The sequence below is a fragment of the Pollicipes pollicipes genome, unplaced genomic scaffold (genome assembly GCF_011947565.3).
Source record: "Pollicipes pollicipes isolate AB1234 unplaced genomic scaffold, Ppol_2.1 Scaffold_4602;HRSCAF=5417_pilon_pilon_pilon, whole genome shotgun sequence".
Lineage (NCBI taxonomy): Eukaryota > Metazoa > Arthropoda > Thecostraca > Pollicipedomorpha > Pollicipedidae > Pollicipes > Pollicipes pollicipes.
Window position 1 is genome coordinate 20,752 of NW_023596523.1, and position 19,268 is coordinate 40,019.

Consider the following 19,268-nt stretch of genomic DNA (forward strand, 5'->3'; position numbering starts at 1 on the left):
ATGCTGAGCTGAGGCGGCGTCGATGTCGGTGCTATGCTGAGCTGAGGCGGCGTCGATGTCGGTGCTATGCTGAGCTGAGACAGCGTCGATGTCGGTGTTATGCTGAGCTGAGACGGCGTCGATGTCGGCGTTATGCTGAGCTGAGACGGTGTCGATGTCGGTGTTATGCTAAGCTGAGACGGCGTCGATTTCGATGCTCGGCCGACCACGGCAGAGCTCGGCACGACCCCAGTTTCCGTCATGGCGCAGTGCCCGCCGGTGGGCCGGCCGCCTCGGTACCCGACGCTGGAGCGCGGGCCAAAGCCGGGAGCACTATGACCCGCAATCAGTGTACACTGAACCTGCGATACAGGGGTGGCGCGTGTGACCGATAGCACTGGCTGCCGTCTTGGTGAAGTGTTTAGACACTCGCCGGCGGTTGTATTATCATGCGGCTGCACGGTGCGGAGGCACGTGTACAATGAACTGAACGGTAATACTTGGGTAATACGCAGCAATGAGCGGTAATACTGGGGCAGGACAATGACGTGACCAGGACGATCCTGCGTGGCCTCCCTGCTATGGCTTCCGGTGCCAAAAGCTGTCATCACGGTGCTCTTACTCCCAGGCTCTTCCTTCCCGGTCTACGTCAGGTGCAGTCCGCAGCGGCAATGCCCATGTCTACCTCAACATTCATTTCATATCTTTCCGCGATCAAGTGCGATGCATTTGGGTCGAGCACTTACAATCACATCACAGAAACAGTTCTAATAAGTTGACCACTCGTCAAACAGTTCTGCAATACCTTGAGTCATCGGCAATATTCGTTCGGTGCGTTCTACGTAATAACATCTTTATGCTACTTGGGGAGATCCCCCTATCAACAGTCCGGCGACGCTGCTGGCTGTGCCTGCCTGATTCACCGCACCAAGCTGTCTTGAGTAGCCTCTTCAGCCTCTCCACATATCTTCACTGATGTCACCATCTACTACGACTAAACTTACTCGTGAGGGACACCCGCATCACTGCTCGGGTCACTGCCATGCTCACAACTCGACCGCGTGCTCACATCAGTCACTGGGGGAAAGGCTTAGACGAGACATTGCCGGTAACTTTGTCGCTTTCAGTTAGCCGAAAGTAAGTTCATTGCCATTGGCGCGAGTGTACTAGACTTCTGCTAAAACCTTTCTTGGATTCGTTTAACGCCTTGACTAGTTTACAACTAAGCATAATACAACAAACTATAACTATAAAGGGAAAACGAAACTAACGCCATGTGCAAGCAAAATGCCAGAAAGATACGAGGACGTGGGTTACCGAGTGGAACGCGAGACCCTCTACCTCATCACAGCTATCACCCTGTTCTGTACGCCGTCGGACAGATTATCTCCCGCTGACTGATGCGGTATGGCGTCGGCTGCTCTGGCCAATAGCTGGCGGGCATGTCGGTCCGGAACCAGAACAAACGCGCTACGTGGTTCCTTTTGCGCGTCTATTGACTACAACCGGGGTGGAGGCAATGCCACGACATTGCATGGCACGTGAAGCCATTCCGGGAAAGCTGCCCATTGAACAGGGATTACTCTAGTGGACAACGACGACGTCAGAGCCTCAGCGGCAGGGGCCGTTCGGGAAGACGCCAGTCCTCGGCAGAACATCGGCAGGAACGCCAGACAATACTGCCGACTGCGTCCCTCCCTTTGAGTGCGTCGGCGCCGCGGGTGTCGCCCGGTGCCGGCGACGGCGTGGTCGGGCCGGGCCCGGCGCGGCGCGCTCAATATGGCGCGGGGCACACGCGGCACATGTTGGTGCATTGATCGCCGGCCGAGTGGAGCCGCGACCGCACCGCGGACGGACAGGTCAGCCGCGCGGGAGGCGCCGGACGAGCGCGGCGCGTGCGGGCGCGGGGCGTGGCGCACGGGGCGTGGCAGGCGGGACTGCGGGCCGGGCGGGCGGCGCGGCGGCACGGAAGTGGCGGAAGGACGACGGAGGTGCCAGTCGCGAGCGCATCGCGCTTGCCGCGCGGCGGTCAGAGCCGGGTGGGACGCCGCGGCGCGCGGTCGAGGTTACATGCAATGTGAAGGCTGCGGGCCACCGTCGATGCCAGTCGATGTTCAGTCAGTCGTGGGCGGCGCGTCGCCAGCGGAGGCCGACGGCGACCCGGCGAAGGCGGCGTGACTCGAGAGGTGCGGCCTCGGCGCTCGCTCCGTACGGGTCCTGGGGAGGGGGGGGGGGGAGGGGGCAGCAGGAGAAGCAGCAAGCGGCGCCGCCGGTCACGATCCGCCGGCTCATCAATATGCAGTTGCCACCCGGCTGGCGCCAGGTGGACAGCCGGGGGGGGGGGGGGGGAGCGGGTCCGCTAACCGCTGACCTTGCCTCCTCGCCGCGGGAACGTCAAGGGGCAGCGCTGCGACGCGCGGACGCGGACGCGACGTGGTCAGCTGTGCCACCTCCTGGCGTCTAGGAGGCCCGGTCCGGGGCGGATCCCGTCGGTCACGGCCGCGCGAGCGATTGGCGCAGACGAGACGTTGGCGATTGCGGACATCGCTCAGCTGTAGATACAGTGATTAATATCTACTAGCTTTGAGCTGATAGAGTAATCTAATAGGTTAGACAATTTGTCTAAGAAGTTAGTAGAGTGGTTTTCTCTTAAGATAAAGAGTGGTCGTTGGTTAATAAGTTCATAAGTTAGAAAGTTAGTAGTTGGTTAATAAGTTAGAAAAGTCGTGTTCTAAGTTAGTAGAGTGGTTCTCACCCGCTATAGTTTCTTACTTCGCTTCCACGCTGCACGGCGAGGTGACAGCTGGCCTGGCGGCATTTCTAGAACAACTGATCGGGAAGTGAATTGATCAGCTGATCAAAAAGCAGCTTCGCCTGACGAGAGGTCGATGCTGTTTCGGGGCTGCTGAACACCTTGAACCTTTATTGCAGTCACTGTAAACATGCCGTGGGCTTCCATTTTAGTCGCCGTTACCGACGTAGTTTCGTTTCACTTTTTTACTTTGGACTAAGGAGCCACTGCGGACCCATCTGGTCTCGACGATCGGCACACGCCCTGCGGCGTGACGGTCCAAGCCTCGTCAACATCCTCTGCGGCCGTGGCGAACGTGGGACAATCAACGGAAGCGCCACGCCCATTCACTCCCTCGGGGAAATTGTCCAGAAGCCGGCGAAGCCAACTGCCGCTGGCGCTGCTCCAAAGCGGACCCTGACATTGGAGCGTGGCCAGGCCAGCCTCTCAATGCTGCTCGCAGTGCTGGCCGATCGCGTTCGACCGCTACCAAAGGCGACTGCGGCATCGACCGCTCAGCAGGGATGGTGGGGCTTCATTAGTTCGGGCTCGCCGGCCGAGACCGAGTCACAGACACAGTCCGGACAGCAGCGACGGTGGGCGGCTGTCAGAACACCGGGCAGAGAGGGAGATTGTCCGGGCAACGGACAGCGGGAGACTGTCCAGACAACGGATAGAGAAGGAGACCGTCAGACCAACGGATGGAGAGGGACGGCAGAACGGCAGTTAGAACCGAGACGCAGTTGAAGCAAATTAATCGATGTAAAATATGGTGCAGAACAACACAAAGTGTCACCATCTCAAAGGCAGACAAGAATTGCTCATTTTGATGATAACTTTTATTCTACGCATTTGGAAGCGTCCATGTCGCACTTTGCACGGCGTGGTCGGAGATTGCGCTGAGGATTTACCGCGCCTGCATGGGCGGCAGTTTGAATTATTCAAACTTTAGGCGGTCAGGGACGCCGCGTGCCCTGAATAGCCGGAGCCAAGCACTCCCAGTTGATGTGCATGGTAGGCTTCAGCTCGCGCACAGACGTATTCAGTTCGCTGGACAAGACAAGTGTTGCCATATTCCATATGAGCCCAGACCCAATGCCCAAGTAACCGACCCAGCTGCCTCTAAAAAAGGCGCCACCGGGAGAAAAAAGACGTGAGCAGCAGACAAAAAACAACGTGACGTCGCGTCTTCTTTTTATAAGATCAGAAAGTGTGTCGCTCCTTTTTGTCCTTGTCAACGTCTTTACAGATATTAATGATGTTTATTTCATAACAATGGCCTCAGGGTTCATGCCTGAGTTTCGTTGGTGGAGTCCTCAACATGTGCAATATTGACCTATACCTTTTCTGTCACAGCTATCTTATCGTTCCACAGTATTCTGTCACGGCAACGGTAGATACTGAGCAAATCTGTACGCATCCGCGCTCCAACACGTTTTTTCCGGTCACACTGCTGATGACGGCGAAGGTGATAGTTCCGGTCACAGCTGTGATCAAGTTCCAAGTTTTTATGTGGGCCTTAACCCCATTTCGTAGCGTCTGTCTTACCCGGAGCGAGGTGATGTTAAAATTACATTAATTCAAAATACGAAGAGCTGAAGTCCGGCAAAGCACTGGAGATGTGCCTTTAAAAAGTTGTCCTTTCGCCTCCCCAGTGGACTTCTGAAACTTCACTCCCGAACGATGACGTGGCCTACGTGTGGTGTGACGTTGCGATGACGCCACAGATCTGCGACCGATGATAACCAGCTCTGACTCTGTCCTGAACCTGAGGCTGGCAGCGCGCGTGACTGACTTCCGGCCTCCGTCCGGGCGTTTCCGGCTGCTTCCTGCCGTCGCCAGTTGGCGCCTGACGCTGCGATAGTCGTTGCCGCCGGCGGCGCTGCCAATAGATCCTCGGTGTGCCGGCGGGACCACCTGGGACCCGAGGTCCAGAGGTCCGACCGACCACCTGTCGTGCCATGACGCTATCGCTGCGCCGACTATCGAGGACCGGCGGGCGGCGTTATCAGCGCGGGCGACGCGTTTCCACGCGGCTGCGGCGGCGGCGGTGTCAGTTCTGGCCCGCCGCGCTGCCATGAGGCGCCTGAGTCGCTCCGTGGCCTACCTGCCGGCGGCGGCGCGGGGGGCGCCCGCCGCCGAGGCCACGGCGAGCGCGCAGGAGGACCGGCGCGCGCGCGGTGACCTCTCGGAGATGTCGCACAGTGTCGTCAGTCTGTACTTGGAGGATGAGCGCGATATCAAGCGGCGCAGGTGAGGCCGGCGGCACGATCTGTGCTTCGGCTCAGGGACCGCCCTGATGCTAGCGCCCCGCCCGGGGTTCGGTACTTCGATTGGAAAGCTTTACCGCGACTGAGGCTGTTTGTCTCTCGGTTGGGCCGTCGCACCTCCGACGGATCTACGTGCCCAGACTGGACTTTGTGCCCACAGACCGGATCCTTGCGCCCAAACTGGGCCTCTGTACTTCGACTGGGCATCCCCGGCCCGCTTTAGTTTCTTAGACTCCACGGAAACTGTGCACCTTGACTGGACCTCCACACCCCACCGGACATCCTTACCCCACGGGGCCCCTGTGGCCTTACCGGATTATTAGATCATCTCAGGTCGCTGCGCTCGATTAGAACCTCGAACCCAATCTGGTGCCCTGCACGGCGACTGGGCCTCCACACTCCGACAGGACTTCCGAACCGCGACTGAGTCCCTGTACACTGCGAACATCATTTGCTCTGTGCGAGCATCCGTAGCCTCCGGCTGTGCCTCTGCACTTTTCCTGAACCACCTTACCCAGATGAACTAATAGTTCAGCGGTGTCTACCTGGTTGGAGGTAGACGCAAATTAACTCCGCTGCCAAACGGTTCGGTTGGGGGTATGGGGTACAATGGGGGTACCTCAAGGATCAATTCTCGGCCCAATTCTGTTCTTAATGTAAATCAATGACTTGCCTAAATTAAGCAGTAACATGACATGCCTGTCTTACGCTGATGATACTGCGATTATTTTCAAAAATAAAAGTAGTGTGGAACTTCAAAACAATATCAAACCCTTTAGCTTCTAATGGCCTCCTGGTTCATTGCTAATTTTTTCCCTGAACATATCAAAAAAATTTACACAGCATTATACTGGCCTTTCTTCACAGTTCTAGCTAAATGTGCAAATTAATAATTCACTTATTGAAGGGAAAAAATAAATCAATTATCTTAGAGTACTCATTGACAAATCTCTTAAATTTACTGGCCACATTAATTTTGTTGCAAGCATAGTAAGGAGAAATAGTGGAATAATAAGTAGGGTTGGGTACTTCATTGACAAAATAACGTCACATCTGCTCTATAACACTTTAATTCTTCGTTATTCAAGTTACAGCTGCTTGATTTGGGCCATAAATTATGCTTCCTCACTAGATCGGTTAGTAAGTTTGCAAAAAAGGTCCATGCGTCTAATAGAAAATGTGTATCCTCAGAGCTCAAAGCCAATCTTAAAATGATACAAAATTTTGAAACTATCGGATATTGCTAAATCCCAAATGTAAATTGTGACGCACAAATCTGTAGCTTCACAGCTCCCTGCATCAGTCGATTTAAGATACAAGCTCTACGAATCAAATGGCATGCATATGAGGCGAGTAAAACATTTAGACCAACCTTTCTCAAATCATAATTGTAGACTATTTACAACATCTTGCCTTGGCCCTAAGCTGTGGAACGACATTATGACATCACATTTTCCGAGAATAGCTGATATCTATGCATCAAAAACCATTAATAAAAACATCATCCACAAGCATTTTGTGAATGCATATTAACGTAACCAACATATTTGAAGACATTGCAATCCTTTGCGCTGCACATGTGCAACGCACTTCATATTCAACCTCCTTCATGTTCCATAATCACGTTCTGATATAATTAAAGTCATGCACATGTACCCAAATTCACGGCGTTGGCTCCGGAAGTTCTTCCAGCGACAAGCCCCGCTTAACTGGGTGAACTCCCTTGACATTCAGCTCAAAACCCAGCACGAAAATGACCGGCTAACTGCCCCTCCGACTTGTGTGACCGTACAACCCTTACTAACACTGTCCTTCGGGTCCGTACCACCTCTTCGCCTGTTTCGTTACGTTTGTTTCCTCTTCCTAGCTGGGAGTGCCGCGACTTGATTTTATGTTTTCTGGTGTTAACGTATGGTTTATTGCGTCGCTGGGATTGGGGGAGGGCCGCTCCTGGTTGCCTGTTCTTGGGTAACGGCATAGAAAAAAGTTTGTGCATATGGTCGATTGTAATCCCATTTCTAGGAGTCAGCCTCTTATCATGTGATTGAATCAATAATGCGTGCGGTAGCGGCCACATCGTTTCTGTCGCGGCGAAAACCTTCTGCATACGTCCTGCGGCGTGAACGACATCGATGGATGTCCGCTGCTGTTGGGTCATGCCGGAAGATCATGACCGGCGTGCTGACTGAGGCCCACACTTGCTTCGCTCTGCACAAGCACGGCAGTGGCCATGTAACGATGACGTGCGGTTTTGCTCGATGCCGAAAGCACAACTGGTGCCGTAATAAAGCGTGCAAGCTTTTTATCATTTTATTATTTCTGAATGATTGCGGTTGCGGCAATAATTGCTGTTGGTTTGATGTCTGGAACGCAGTTGATGGCGTCATGAGCGGTAAAAGTCATTTCTTTCAGAAATACAAATTGCATGCCAGCGGAAAACAAAATACTGAGCGATTAGCCAGCTGACGCGGGTGCGGCGCCAACGTCATAGGAGTGCGTACAGGTTCGGTATATTGTTCCTTTAGTTTGTTTTAGCAGCGTAGGGTAAACGTTACAGGTGGCTTTCGTAGCAAACGCCGGACAGATTTCATTGGTGGCTTTAGGTGAGGCAGCGCTAATGAATCTGCTAACAAATTAGGTATTATGCATTTGTTGACGTGTTGCGCGTTGTGTAGAGCTGGCTCAGCGAATGTGAATGCAGATGGCCCTCAAACACGGCATTGCGGCTAAGCACACTATCGCGATAGCGTATCTACGACATATCCACTGAGGTCCGCATTATCTGGCGACGACAATGTCGTTCTTGACCGCCGTTAGCTCTTTGGAGTAGCCACGCTCGCCCCTCTTCAGAAAGCTGTGTGACGAGACCAAAGTGCGGAGCGGCGGTCGATGCTTGTTTGTTGTGTGACGGAAACGTGATCGCACTTTTGCATCAGTCATTCAAGATTACTTAATAATTTGTGGTTGGGAGTGATTAAAATTCAGGATCTCAGAAGGAAATAAGCACCATGAACTTTTAATCAAATTACCAGGTGGCTTTAGCCGTGACGTCAGTGAAATCTCTGTCAATTCAGCGGACGCAGCCCAAGCTGGGCCGTGGCTATCGTGGGCTCAGGCACGTGAAAACTTAGCCGCCGTTCGATCTATGAAATCGAAAACAGGCATCTTCTTATTGTTTAACCCAGACTTGCTCTTGAAATAGGCACTAAACCAACTAGAGACATTCATTTGTATAAACACCGTGCACGCGTCAAATCAGAGCATGTTCGGTTTTTCGCCTAGTTGTTGAGCGGCCGGATGAAATCGCGCCAGAATTTCACACGTGAACACTGAAACCGGGCACATCGTTGTCGCCATGCGGTCACCTTCTTGGCTATCTCCGTCCCATTGACTTTTTTCTAGAAGTGGCTGCTCTTCTACTACGCCGATAACGACTTGGCCCACTGAATTGGCTCCCAGACAAGTGAGGCGCAAGGACCACGGCCGGAGCCGCGGCGTGGTGACCTGATCCGAGTTTGGCAGGCTACGTCCGGACCGCTGTTGCCACCTCCGGCCGACCCCGCTCCCCCCCCCCCCCCCTGGTGCGTTCTCCGCTGCCAAAGGTCGGGGTGATATCCGCCGGCTGCATTAGGTCAAGGGGCATCGGTCACCGACGTGAGGGGGATGGCCGGCGCGCGCTCGTTAATCGCTGACGGGGCGAGTCGCCTGTCGCCGCCGGCCGGCTGGTCAGCAACTCCCGCCACCGCGCCAGGCCTGTAATCATCGCCAGGAAATCCCCGTCGCGCTGCCTGGCAGAATTCGTGTCGTATTCCTTCATAACGCATTTCTTGGTGCGCAGTATTTCGCCAGCAAGTCCTCGAGTCGCATGATGATGTAAGGTGTTTCTTCGAGCGCAGATCTTCTTAAGCACAGATATCATGAAGTGCAAATCTTCGTAACGCAGAATCAATGCGAGTATTTCTTTGCATCGCGTCTTTCCGTACATGCGCTCAGTCGCATACGCATATTTTCGCATTGTTCGATATGCATGCGCAATTTTTGCTATGAATTTTTTGTCGCGTACGCAAGTCTTCGTAGTGCATCACGCCGTATGCGCTATAAGTTTGCCCTATTTCGTTTTCGTCCATTCTCATTTTCTTTGCAATTATTCACATTTCCAGCTATTCGACGGCAGGGTCCAGTCACGCTTAAACGGGTATTGAACAAGTTAGCGCACAACTCGGTTATGCTTTTCAAATATACAAACATAAAATTACATAAGATAAAATAACATCCATAGCCCGATGGCAACGGGAACCTGTCTCCAGATTTGTCTAAATCGACAACGGCACGTTTCGCTCGTGCGACTTCCGGGGTACACACTCTAATGTTTGTGAGATACTGATCCAGGTGTCCAACCTTTTAGGGACTGGGCTGGCAAGCGGGCGGGGGTTAATCGCAGGAACTTGGCCTAGGCGGATGTCAAGGAGGTGGTACCTCCTCCCCGCCCTTTGAGCCGAACAGTAAACAACAAATTCTGGATGATTTCGAAGCAAGTTTGTCATAATGTGCAGAATTGGGGGAAAATTTGACTTATTTCTCTCCATGGAAAATTTGGCTACATCACTGGGATATGACTAAAGACCAGTGCAGGTAGGACAAGGTATGGATGACGGCAGTCAGGGAAGAGGTAGGACAGGGTATTAATGACGGCAGTCAGGGAAGAGGGCGTGCGACGCGTTCCGTCATCCTGAGTCTTAGGGAACAACATACTGGAAAGGAATGGGATGAATGAATAAATAACCAACACAAATGATGAACAAATAACAGATTATCAATTGCTTTTTGGACATCCATCATAAGCTGTTATCTTCGGCAGGAAGTATTGTGTTCAGCAACTTGCCCCACTCATGGAGGGGGACTCCAATCACCGTCATAAAAAGCGTCTGCTCCCAGGAGCTCTGTACCCTAACAGACGGGGATCTACCCGCGTTAGATACTTACCGTCCTCCACTGACATCAGGTATAAAAGCTAAAGAACAGTGATATGGTCTGGCCCAGCCTACCCCTCCTGTCTCGGACGACAAACTGTGCTTTATTCGTCGCACAATGGTTTGCGCTGTCAGTTTTCTGCTCAGCACGTGTTCAGAAATTGTCGCTCAGCCAATCAGCCAAGTCGTCGGTACGTGATGCAAGCTGATATTCGCCCCGCGCGGCTAGTACAAAAAATGAGCAGCATTTCCGTGTCGTTCAGCATGTGCCGCTGCAGAGATATCGCAAAGTTCAGCCGCGAAGAGATTTATCATGCGGAAGTATTCAATTTGATTATCAACCGAATCCAAACATTTGTACTGCACGCTGAAAGATGCTTAGAAAAGCCACTTACGCAAGGCCAAATCTCGCAAAATGCCGCAAAACCCGTGGTCGAACCGCCGGCGAGCGTGTTTGCCGTGCGGGTATACGTTCGCACAGGCGATCCGCTCAGCTGACTCACCGCCAAGGGCTGACGCATCACCGAACTTTGAAGCCCGATCGAAACTCCGACTCCGACAGCGGTGCAGCCGCCAGACGGGCGCGGTGTGGGCTAGCAGCCCTCCCCCCCCCCCCCCTGTCTCCTCAACGAAGCCCCAGCCAGTCGCGGCGGGGGCCGGTCCCCCCTCCCTGAACTCCCCAACGAAGCTCCAGCCAGTCGCGGTGGAGTTGGCGCTCCTCCCCTCCCCCTGACTCCCAACGGAGCTCTGGTCAGTCAGGCTCGGTGGGGGTCGGCGCCTGCCCACCCCTTCATGCACTGCTTGTGGCGTCGTCTGCGAGTCGTTGGTGTCGCGTCGAAATCGATGTCTGACGATCCAGACACTGCCGGCGGCGACCCGGCGTTGGCGACGGCGAGGCTGTGGCCCGAGGCGGGGCAGGGCGGGGCGGGGTACAACGGTTCGGAGCCCCACCTCGCCGGCCGCAGTCCGGTTCCGGCCCGGCGTCAGAGGTGCAGCTTCCGGACCGATCCGGTGGGCGAGCGGAGCACCGCGGCCCCGGGTCCTCCCTGGTGGTCCCGGAGGTCCCGGGTCCCGGGCGCGAGGAAACGGCACTGCGAGCCTTGCGGCACGGCAGTGAAGCGGGACAGGCCCGACCAGGCGGTGGTGGAGCGGGACAGGCCCGACAAGGGCGCCGCGGAGCGGGGCAGGCCCGGCGGGACGGCGGTGGGGCGGGACAGGCCCGACGAGCGCGCCGCGGAGCGGGGCAGGCCCGACGAGACGGCGGTGGAGCGGGACAGGCCCGACGAGGGCGCCGCGGAGCGAGGCAGGCCCGACGAGACGGCAGTGGAGCGATACAGGCCCGACGAGGCCGCAGCGGAACGGGACAGGCCCGACGAGGCCACAGCGGAGCGAGACAGGCCCGACGGGACCGCAGCGGAGCGGGACAGGCCCGACGAGGCCACAGCGGAGCTGGACAGGCCCGACGAGGCCACAGCGGAGCGGTACAGGCCCGACGTGACTGCGGTGGAGCGGGACAGGCCCGACGAGACGGCGGTGGAGCGTGGAGCGGGACAGGCCCGACGAGACGGCGGTGGAGCGGGACAGGCCCGACGAGGCCGCAGCGGAGCGATACAGGCCCGACGAGGCCGCAGCGGAGCTGGACAGGCCCGACGAGGCCACAGCGGAGCGAGACAGGCCCGACGGGGCCGCAGCGGAGCGGGACAGGCCCGACGAGGCCACAGCGGAGCGAGACAGGCCCGACGAGACGGCGGTGGAGCGGGACAGGCCCGACGAGACGGCAGTGGAGCGGGGCAGGCCCGACGAGACGGCGATGGAGCGGGACAGGCCCGACGATACGGCGGTGGAGCGGGACAGGCCATACCAGGCCACTGTGGAGTACCAACCATGCCATGGAAGGGTGGGAGTGTCCCGAGCAGGGTGTCAGCTGCAGCGGAGAATGGGTCGTGGTTCTTAGCTTGCACTCGCGAGAGCATGTACTGCTTGGCACGCCATCTCTACAGAGTGCGTGCTGCTGGGCACGCCTTCGTTCGAGCCTTGCACCAGAGCATCATTCTAGACTTGGTTCGCCCCATTTCCGGTATAGTCGCCAAGCGGTTAGGAGTAGTTTTTAGCCGTCACTGGCGCGGTGTAGTTTTTACCAGGCATCTTTTAATGAGCGTTTGTGTGAGGTTTTTTTTTCTTCGGTTTGTGTCCAGTCCTGCCGAGCCAGTCCGTTAAAGATTGCGCATGTACAGTGCCTGCCACTCGCGCGCTCGGTGTGACTTGTGATTGACATTATTCCTGGTATGGTACAGTCAGTCTCACAACACATGCTGATAGCATCTCTGACTCTTTGAGTGCCCCATCCCTGATGTCAGGAAGCTCATAAAAGACAAAGCAGACAGGATCCATCCGGAGCTGGCAGCCTTTGAGGCCTGAGGGATTCGGTGCCATCAGACTGTGATGTCTGAGTCTCACCCGCCTAGCAGTAACGCCTCTGAATGCCCGTCTTTCACGTTTCTCAATGCACGTGCCGTTCTGTCAATGGCCCCGACAAGGAAGCTAGGGCTATTTTTGTCGCGGTCTTTCAGTTGCAACGATGTGTTGTGCGAGAGCTTCTTTCCTGTTCGATGAGAACCGACGGATTATGCCACGCGTGACAAAGAATGAATCACTGATGAAGAGCATTGCCCAATGTGCTATTGCAGCTCACGTCAAAGACAATGATAGCCATCGGCTTAAAAAGCAATGTTAAAGTACATAGACAATGGTACGTGACAGTGAGCGACAGTGAGCGATATATATATATATATATATATATATATATATATATATATATATGTGTGTGTGTGTGTGTACACATGTATATGTATATACCTCGATTGCAATAGCCGCTTCCGGGTGCGTTCGCGGCTGGCGGAAGCCGTGAGGACCACCTCACGCTCCGTGATGTGCCGAGTGGGCGTGTAGGAAGCTTGCCCGACCTTCTGTCACAGTTCCGTGGACCAGCTCGGGTAAATGGCAGCACCCAGCGGCGTCCGTGGGCTTCCAGTCTTTGGTGGTCAGGCGGAGGTCCGGTGCTGCTCCTGAAGGGTGCACGGTCATGCCAGGGTCATCCGCGTTGTGGGGTGCCGTTGGCAGACTTCATCGGGGTGGCTCCGTCGTGTTGCAAAGTGGACGGTCGATGAATCAAAATCCGATAGCGCGCACCGCGCTGGAAAGTAGTTTGCGTATGGGCTGTGGAGCACAAATAGAAGTGAAGTGGGTCACTTCGATCGAAGCTTACGAATGACGCGGCTGGGAGGCTCGCGCGGCACCGGGCCCGTTACAGTGGATTACAGGGCCGACGCCCAGCGAACGCCTGTTCGGCCGCAGAGGAAGCCGATCAACGTCGCATGCCGCGTGGGAGGCAGACGGCTGAGGTCGATCGCGAGCCGCCCACTTGCCGCGGCCTGCAGCTGCGGCCTGCCGGAAGGGCATCTGCTGAGCTGCTTCAAGCGTGGGCTGTGTCGAGCCCTCCTGAGACCGCAGTCAGCCCTGAGCCCCGGTCTGAGCCGCGCAGACTGCGCGGCTCCACAGCTGGAGGTCCTGTTCGGACAGGTCCTGTTCGGACAGGTCTGGAGGTCCTGTTCTGGAGATCCTGTTCTGGAGGTCCCGTTCGGACAGGTCTGGAGGTCCTGTTCTGGCGGTCCTGTTCAGGCAGATCTGAAGGTCCTTTTCTGGAGGTCCTGTTCGGTCAGGTCTGAAGGTTCTGTTCTGGAGATCCTGTTCGGACAGGTCTGGAGGTCCTGTTCTGGCGGTCCTGTTCAGGCAAATCTGAGGGTCCTGTTCTGGAGGTCCTGTTCGGACAGATCTGAATGTCCTGTTCTGGAGGTCCCGCTCGGACAGGTCTGAAGGTCCTGTTCTGGAGGTCCTGCTCGGACAAGTCTGGAGGCCATGTTCTGGAGGTCCCGTTCAGGCAGATGCGTCTCTCTCAGTCGTCGCCGCCCACACGCGCTGCGGTCCCCGTGGAGGCGCGCCGACCGCCTTTGCGGAGCTGGCACTGCTGGACGGGAGTAGGCCCGACCGGGCCTAGGAGAAGACTCGACCGGACCTGGGAGTAGACCCGACCGGGCCCGGGAGTAGGCCCGACCGGGCCTGGGAGTAGACCCGACCGGGCCTGGGAGTAGACCCGACCGGACCTGGGAGTAGACCCGACCGGGCCAGGGAGTAGACCCGACCGGACCTGGGAGTAGACCCGACCGGGCCCGGGAGTAGGCTCGACCGGGCCTGGGAGTAGACCCGACCGGGTATGGGAGTAGACCCGACCGGGCCTGGGAGAAGACCCGACCGGGCCAGGGAGTAGACCCGACCGGGCCTGGGAGTAGACCCGACCGGGCCGCACAGAGATCTTCCCGTCGTGGTCGATGAACCCGCTGCGCTGCGGTCGTCCGTGATGCACACGCGTCCCACTCAGCAGCTGAGAAGGCATGGAGACCGTTGTGTGTGTTTCCAATGGCGTGCTTAGGTAGGCGCGCTTAGCAAGGTTTTGGATGTTTTCTGTGCTCTGAATGGACGCTCTCAAGCAGTAAATGATGCGAATGAAGGTATTCGCTCGCCGTTTCGGGCACGCGGGATCGATGGTACTGGGGTATCGTTTGGAAAGGCTGGGAAAATCCCCTCCTTCAAAGCTATTGCGATATTTTCAGCCTCCAACGGCTATCCCAACAGCAGCCCAGCCGCGTCACGCGACTAAAAACCAGCATGTAAGATTCGAGGCGCCTTCTAGCCCATCCGTCCCGTCTCAAGCTTCATCATGACCGATAAAGCCCATCGAGATAACGAACCCCACCCGATCGTCCCGCCCAGCTCCCCTCTGGGACGACGTGTGTGACATGAGCACGTCACGATCACGTCACATGTCCGACGCGACTCGTTCTCGGTGAGGGCCACGCCGGGGCGATGGCTCTCCGCGTGCCGTTGACCCACATCCGCGGCTGTCACGTACCGGTTCGGTAGTGTTCACTGCCCCTCACGTAGTGGCGTCGCCTGCGCGTGACCCTGCGACATCGCGGAGCCGGTGGCGTGAACCGCGTTACACCTGCCGAATCACTCATCCTACCCATCGCATCACGTCCCGCCATCGCGTCCCATCCGGTCATCATGTCACATCCCGTCATCACATCACATTCCCGTCATCACATCACACTCCGTTATCGGATTCAAAGTCGGTCTTGGCATTACATCCCGTCATCACATTACACACGCCTGTCACTCATCATCACGTCACATGCCACGTGGCGTCACCACATCGCATTACATCATCATGTCAGACACGCCGTCGCATCGTTACATCACACACATCGTCACATCACATCGCATTAGTACATCACATAAGTCATCGGATCGCACCACGTTATCACATTGCCATCTCGTCATCACATAACGTTGTCACATTGCATCTCGTCATCACATCACATGTCTTCATCACGTCACACGACGCCATCACATCACATCGGCCCTCACCATCGGCTCGACGGCGGCCGCCCCGCCGCTGAAGACACGCCCTGAGCTCTTCCAGGCGACGACGGCACGACGCTGCTGCTGGAGCCCAAGCGCCGTCAACACATTAACTCTTTCCTCGAGCGAGCCGTAATGGCCGGCGGCAATGGCTTTTGTAGATGGAAACATTACGTGACATTTATACTCGAGTCAGTTTCAACAGTTTGCTGGACCGCGAAGCGCGTCTGAATTGGTCCCCCGTCTCCTGCTCTGCCTCGCGGTGCCTCGCGCCTCGCTGCTCGCCATACACTCGGCCGCGCCGCGCCGTGCTGCAGACCTTCCTGTGCTGCTTCGCGGCGCCTTCGCCCTGGCCATTTCCTCACGGACGCCGCGCCGTGTTCCAGACACGCGCTGCGCAGCCTCAGCCGCAGCACCCCCATGATGAACCGGCTGGACTCGCAGCCGTCGTTCGAAGTGTCACGTTCGCAGCGCAAGTTCCTGCGGCGTTTTAAGGACCTGGACGCCCACGAGAAGATCGTTAAATGTGAGTGGGGCCGGGCAGAGCCGGGCCGCTGGGGAGGCGTGGGAAGGTGGTTGGCGGTGGGGTAGGGGGGAGGGAGGAGGGCGTAAAGACCGTGTGAAACGGGGCTGGACTAGGCCGCGAGACGGGGCTAGGAATAACTGCGAGATAGGGACTGAAGGCTGCCATGAAATGGAAGCTAGAGAAGACACGAGATTGGAATGCTCAGAACACCGCTGGTGCGCGAGGTAGTAGCATTCTAAGTTCCGCGAAATGGGAGTTTATGACGTTAAGCACAATACTGATGGGGCAGCACGTTTGTCCAAAAGCGCAGCTTGCACGCAATACAGCTGAAATTGGACGTTCACGGTCCAGCTGCAAGGGAAAAAGTTTGGTGATGATGTATTCGGATGCCGGCATTTTCACCATGTTGCAGTTTTCACGATCGATGATCTTTCAAAACAGCATCGCCGCGCTCCGAACAAGGCAACGTGCTATATCAATCGTTTTTATTCGTGTCTGTCAGCTTTCGGCCGTGTGGTGAGCAGTGGGAATGGTGCCTGAGGGCGTGGTCACCACTGGTGTTTCAGCGTTCTCATGTGCGCTGGTGAGCGACATTCTGCTGCAGGGCCGGCTCTACGTCACCAGTCATCACTTCGCCTTCTACTCCAACCTCTTCGGGCACGTTACCAGGGTAAGTCACAGCGTCGTCGTTTGTACCCCGCCAGTCACTTGTTCGCCTTTCACCTTTTCCACCCTCTTTTCATCTTCTTAGGCCACGCCATCATGGCGCAGAACAAGGCAGGTTGCCACTATATTGATGACAAACTGAATTATCATGACATGCGGGCAGTTGGGGTCCCCCTGCCACGGTTTTCTGTCGTGAAAACACTTAGCGGAGACCGATATTGGATTAGCCCAGTGCAGTAATTGACGTTGGATGTCCCTGCCGTATTGCGTCCTAAAAATATGCGTGAATAAATGCTACCGAGGTCATAAGTAATGGTTATCGATCCCTCACAATGGTGAATGCACGTAAACACGCGTGAAATAAGCGTCCATTCTCCATTGTTTTGATTGTCATACGCATCAACCTTGTGGCTTACGATGGTTCAATACAAAACAGGATAGTCGGTTCAGTCCCAGGTAATGAAATAATACCCAGATGGCTTTGCACCCCATGAATGTTATGAATATGTGCCACTTCGTAGTATCATGTCATAAAGCTTTGTTACCGTTCGACGCTCAGATTCTTGTACTCGCGCAGCCAAAAGCACAGGACAGAGACGCAGTAGTTCACAACTTGACAACCGTGCAGCATGCATCTCGTGGTGTTGCTCGTAATATCAATTTTAAAATCTTACCTTCCCAGTGACCTGTCACCAAATACCGACACCGTACTGCAAGGTGCGGATTTCGTGCTGCCAAATGTCACCGATAAATACTGCTCCCGCGTCACCAGATACTGGCGCGCGCCGCCAGATACTGCTCCCGTGTCACCAGATAATGGCTCGCGCCACCAGATACTGCCCCGTGCTACCAGATTATAACCAGTGCCGCCAGATACCGCTTTCGCGTCACGATACTGGCCCGCGCCGCCAGATACTGCTCCCGTGTCAGCAGATACTGGCTCGCGCCGCCAGATACTGCTTCCACGTCACCAGATACTGGCCCGCGCCGCCAAATAATATTCCCGTATCACCAGATACTGGCCCGAGCCGCCAGATACTGTTCGCGCGTCACCAGATACTGGCCCGCGCCGCCAAATAATATTCCCGTGTCACCAGATACTGGCTCGCGCCGCCAGATACTGTTCGCGCGTCACCATATACTGGTCCACGCTTCCAGATACTGATTCCGTGCTCGCTGGTGCTGGCCATCACCAAGGAGAAGACGGCGCGCATCATCCCCAACGCGGTGGCCGTGGTGAGCAGCGAAGGCCGCCACGTGTTCGGTAGCCTGCTCAGCCGTGACTCGGCCTTCGAGACCATGGTGCGCGTATGGCGCAAGGAGATCGGTCGAGACGAGCCCGATCTCTCCTCGAACGGCAAGGAGGTGAGGCTCGCACGAGCGTCGCTGGGACGAGGATCGCTACACGGGCTCTTGACGGCAGGGACGAGGATTGGTACACGGGCTACTGACGGCAGGGACGAGGATCGGTGCACGGGCTCTTGACGGCAGGGACGAGGATCGGTACACGGGCTCCTGACGGCGGGGACGAGGATCGGTACATGGGCTCTTGACGGCAAGGACGAGGATCGGTAAATGGGCTCTTGACGGCAGGAACGAGGATCGGTAACAGGGGCTCTTGACGTCAGGGGCGAGGATCGGTACACGGGCTCTTGGCAGCAGGGACGAGGATCGGTACACGGGCTCTTGACGGCAGGGACGAGGATTGGTGCACCGCTTCCCGACTCGGCTTAGGTTTTATGTTTCGCTGTTAACTGAACGTTTCTGCATTTACACATATTTTCTTCTCCGAGCCAGCTTATTTCTGTTAAAGTGTTGTTTATGGAGGGTAATGAATACGTTTTATTAATTACATCATTTCGGCGTCATGAAATGTGTTGGTTATTGCTCCATTTACACATTGATTCCATAGCGCTTGTGTGTGTGTGTGTGTGTGTGTGTGTGTGCCGCTTGGCCACGCCGTCGTAATACCCTGTTTGTGCGGGGTTCCTGTGGATGCGCCAGGTAAATTGCTCCCCGAGTCCTCGGAGCTGGCGGTTTGGTCAGTGCAGGCCACGAAGTGGACGCACTGAAACAGACGCCGGCTGCCCTCGATCCCGACGGCTTCACACAGCCCAAACAGAGGCACGCGGTCTCAGAGCGAGAGCACGTGAGCGTCTGCAGCCCGCTTGTGCTGAATGCCGCCGCGTTTTGCCCGAGTTCCGCGTGGGGCTTCCGGCGAAGCCGGCTCCGAGTGACCCAGTAATGGGATCCGCGCGGCGGTGGCGCCGCCGGCGCGCATCCGGTTCGCATTCTCACGGCGGGCGGGCGGCTGTTTGCCCCACGCGGCGAACGTGACGCGGCTGATTGGGTTGATTCGGATGCGGATGTTGGTAGTCGTTTCCCCGGACTGTTTTGCGGATCATGCTGACTTGCCGTTGGGGTGCCATCGCGGCGCGGATGTTGCCGATGCGACGAATGTGTTTTACTGCGGTGGGCGTACTCGTACTGAAAACAGAGTTAGCAAGGCTAATCCGTTCTGATCGCGGAATCCTGTCAAGGGAACCACCTCATGTAATTCGCTCTGACGTTGGCAATTCGAATCCAGC

General features: G+C 56.1%; 1 protein-coding gene across 1 annotated transcript; it reads left to right on the top strand.

Annotated features, from left to right (window-relative positions):
• Nucleotides 1–4,847: 4,847 nt before the first annotated feature.
• LOC119097856 (GRAM domain-containing protein 2B-like) lies at nucleotides 4,848–18,045 on the top strand (the record flags this gene model as incomplete). Its single annotated transcript, XM_037220805.1, has 4 exons — nucleotides 4,848–5,023; nucleotides 15,875–16,014; nucleotides 16,581–16,684; nucleotides 17,839–18,045. Coding segments are annotated over exons 1-4 (627 nt in total), but the record flags the coding sequence as incomplete, so codon positions are not given.
• Between the last annotated feature and the right edge of the window lie 1,223 nt (nucleotides 18,046–19,268).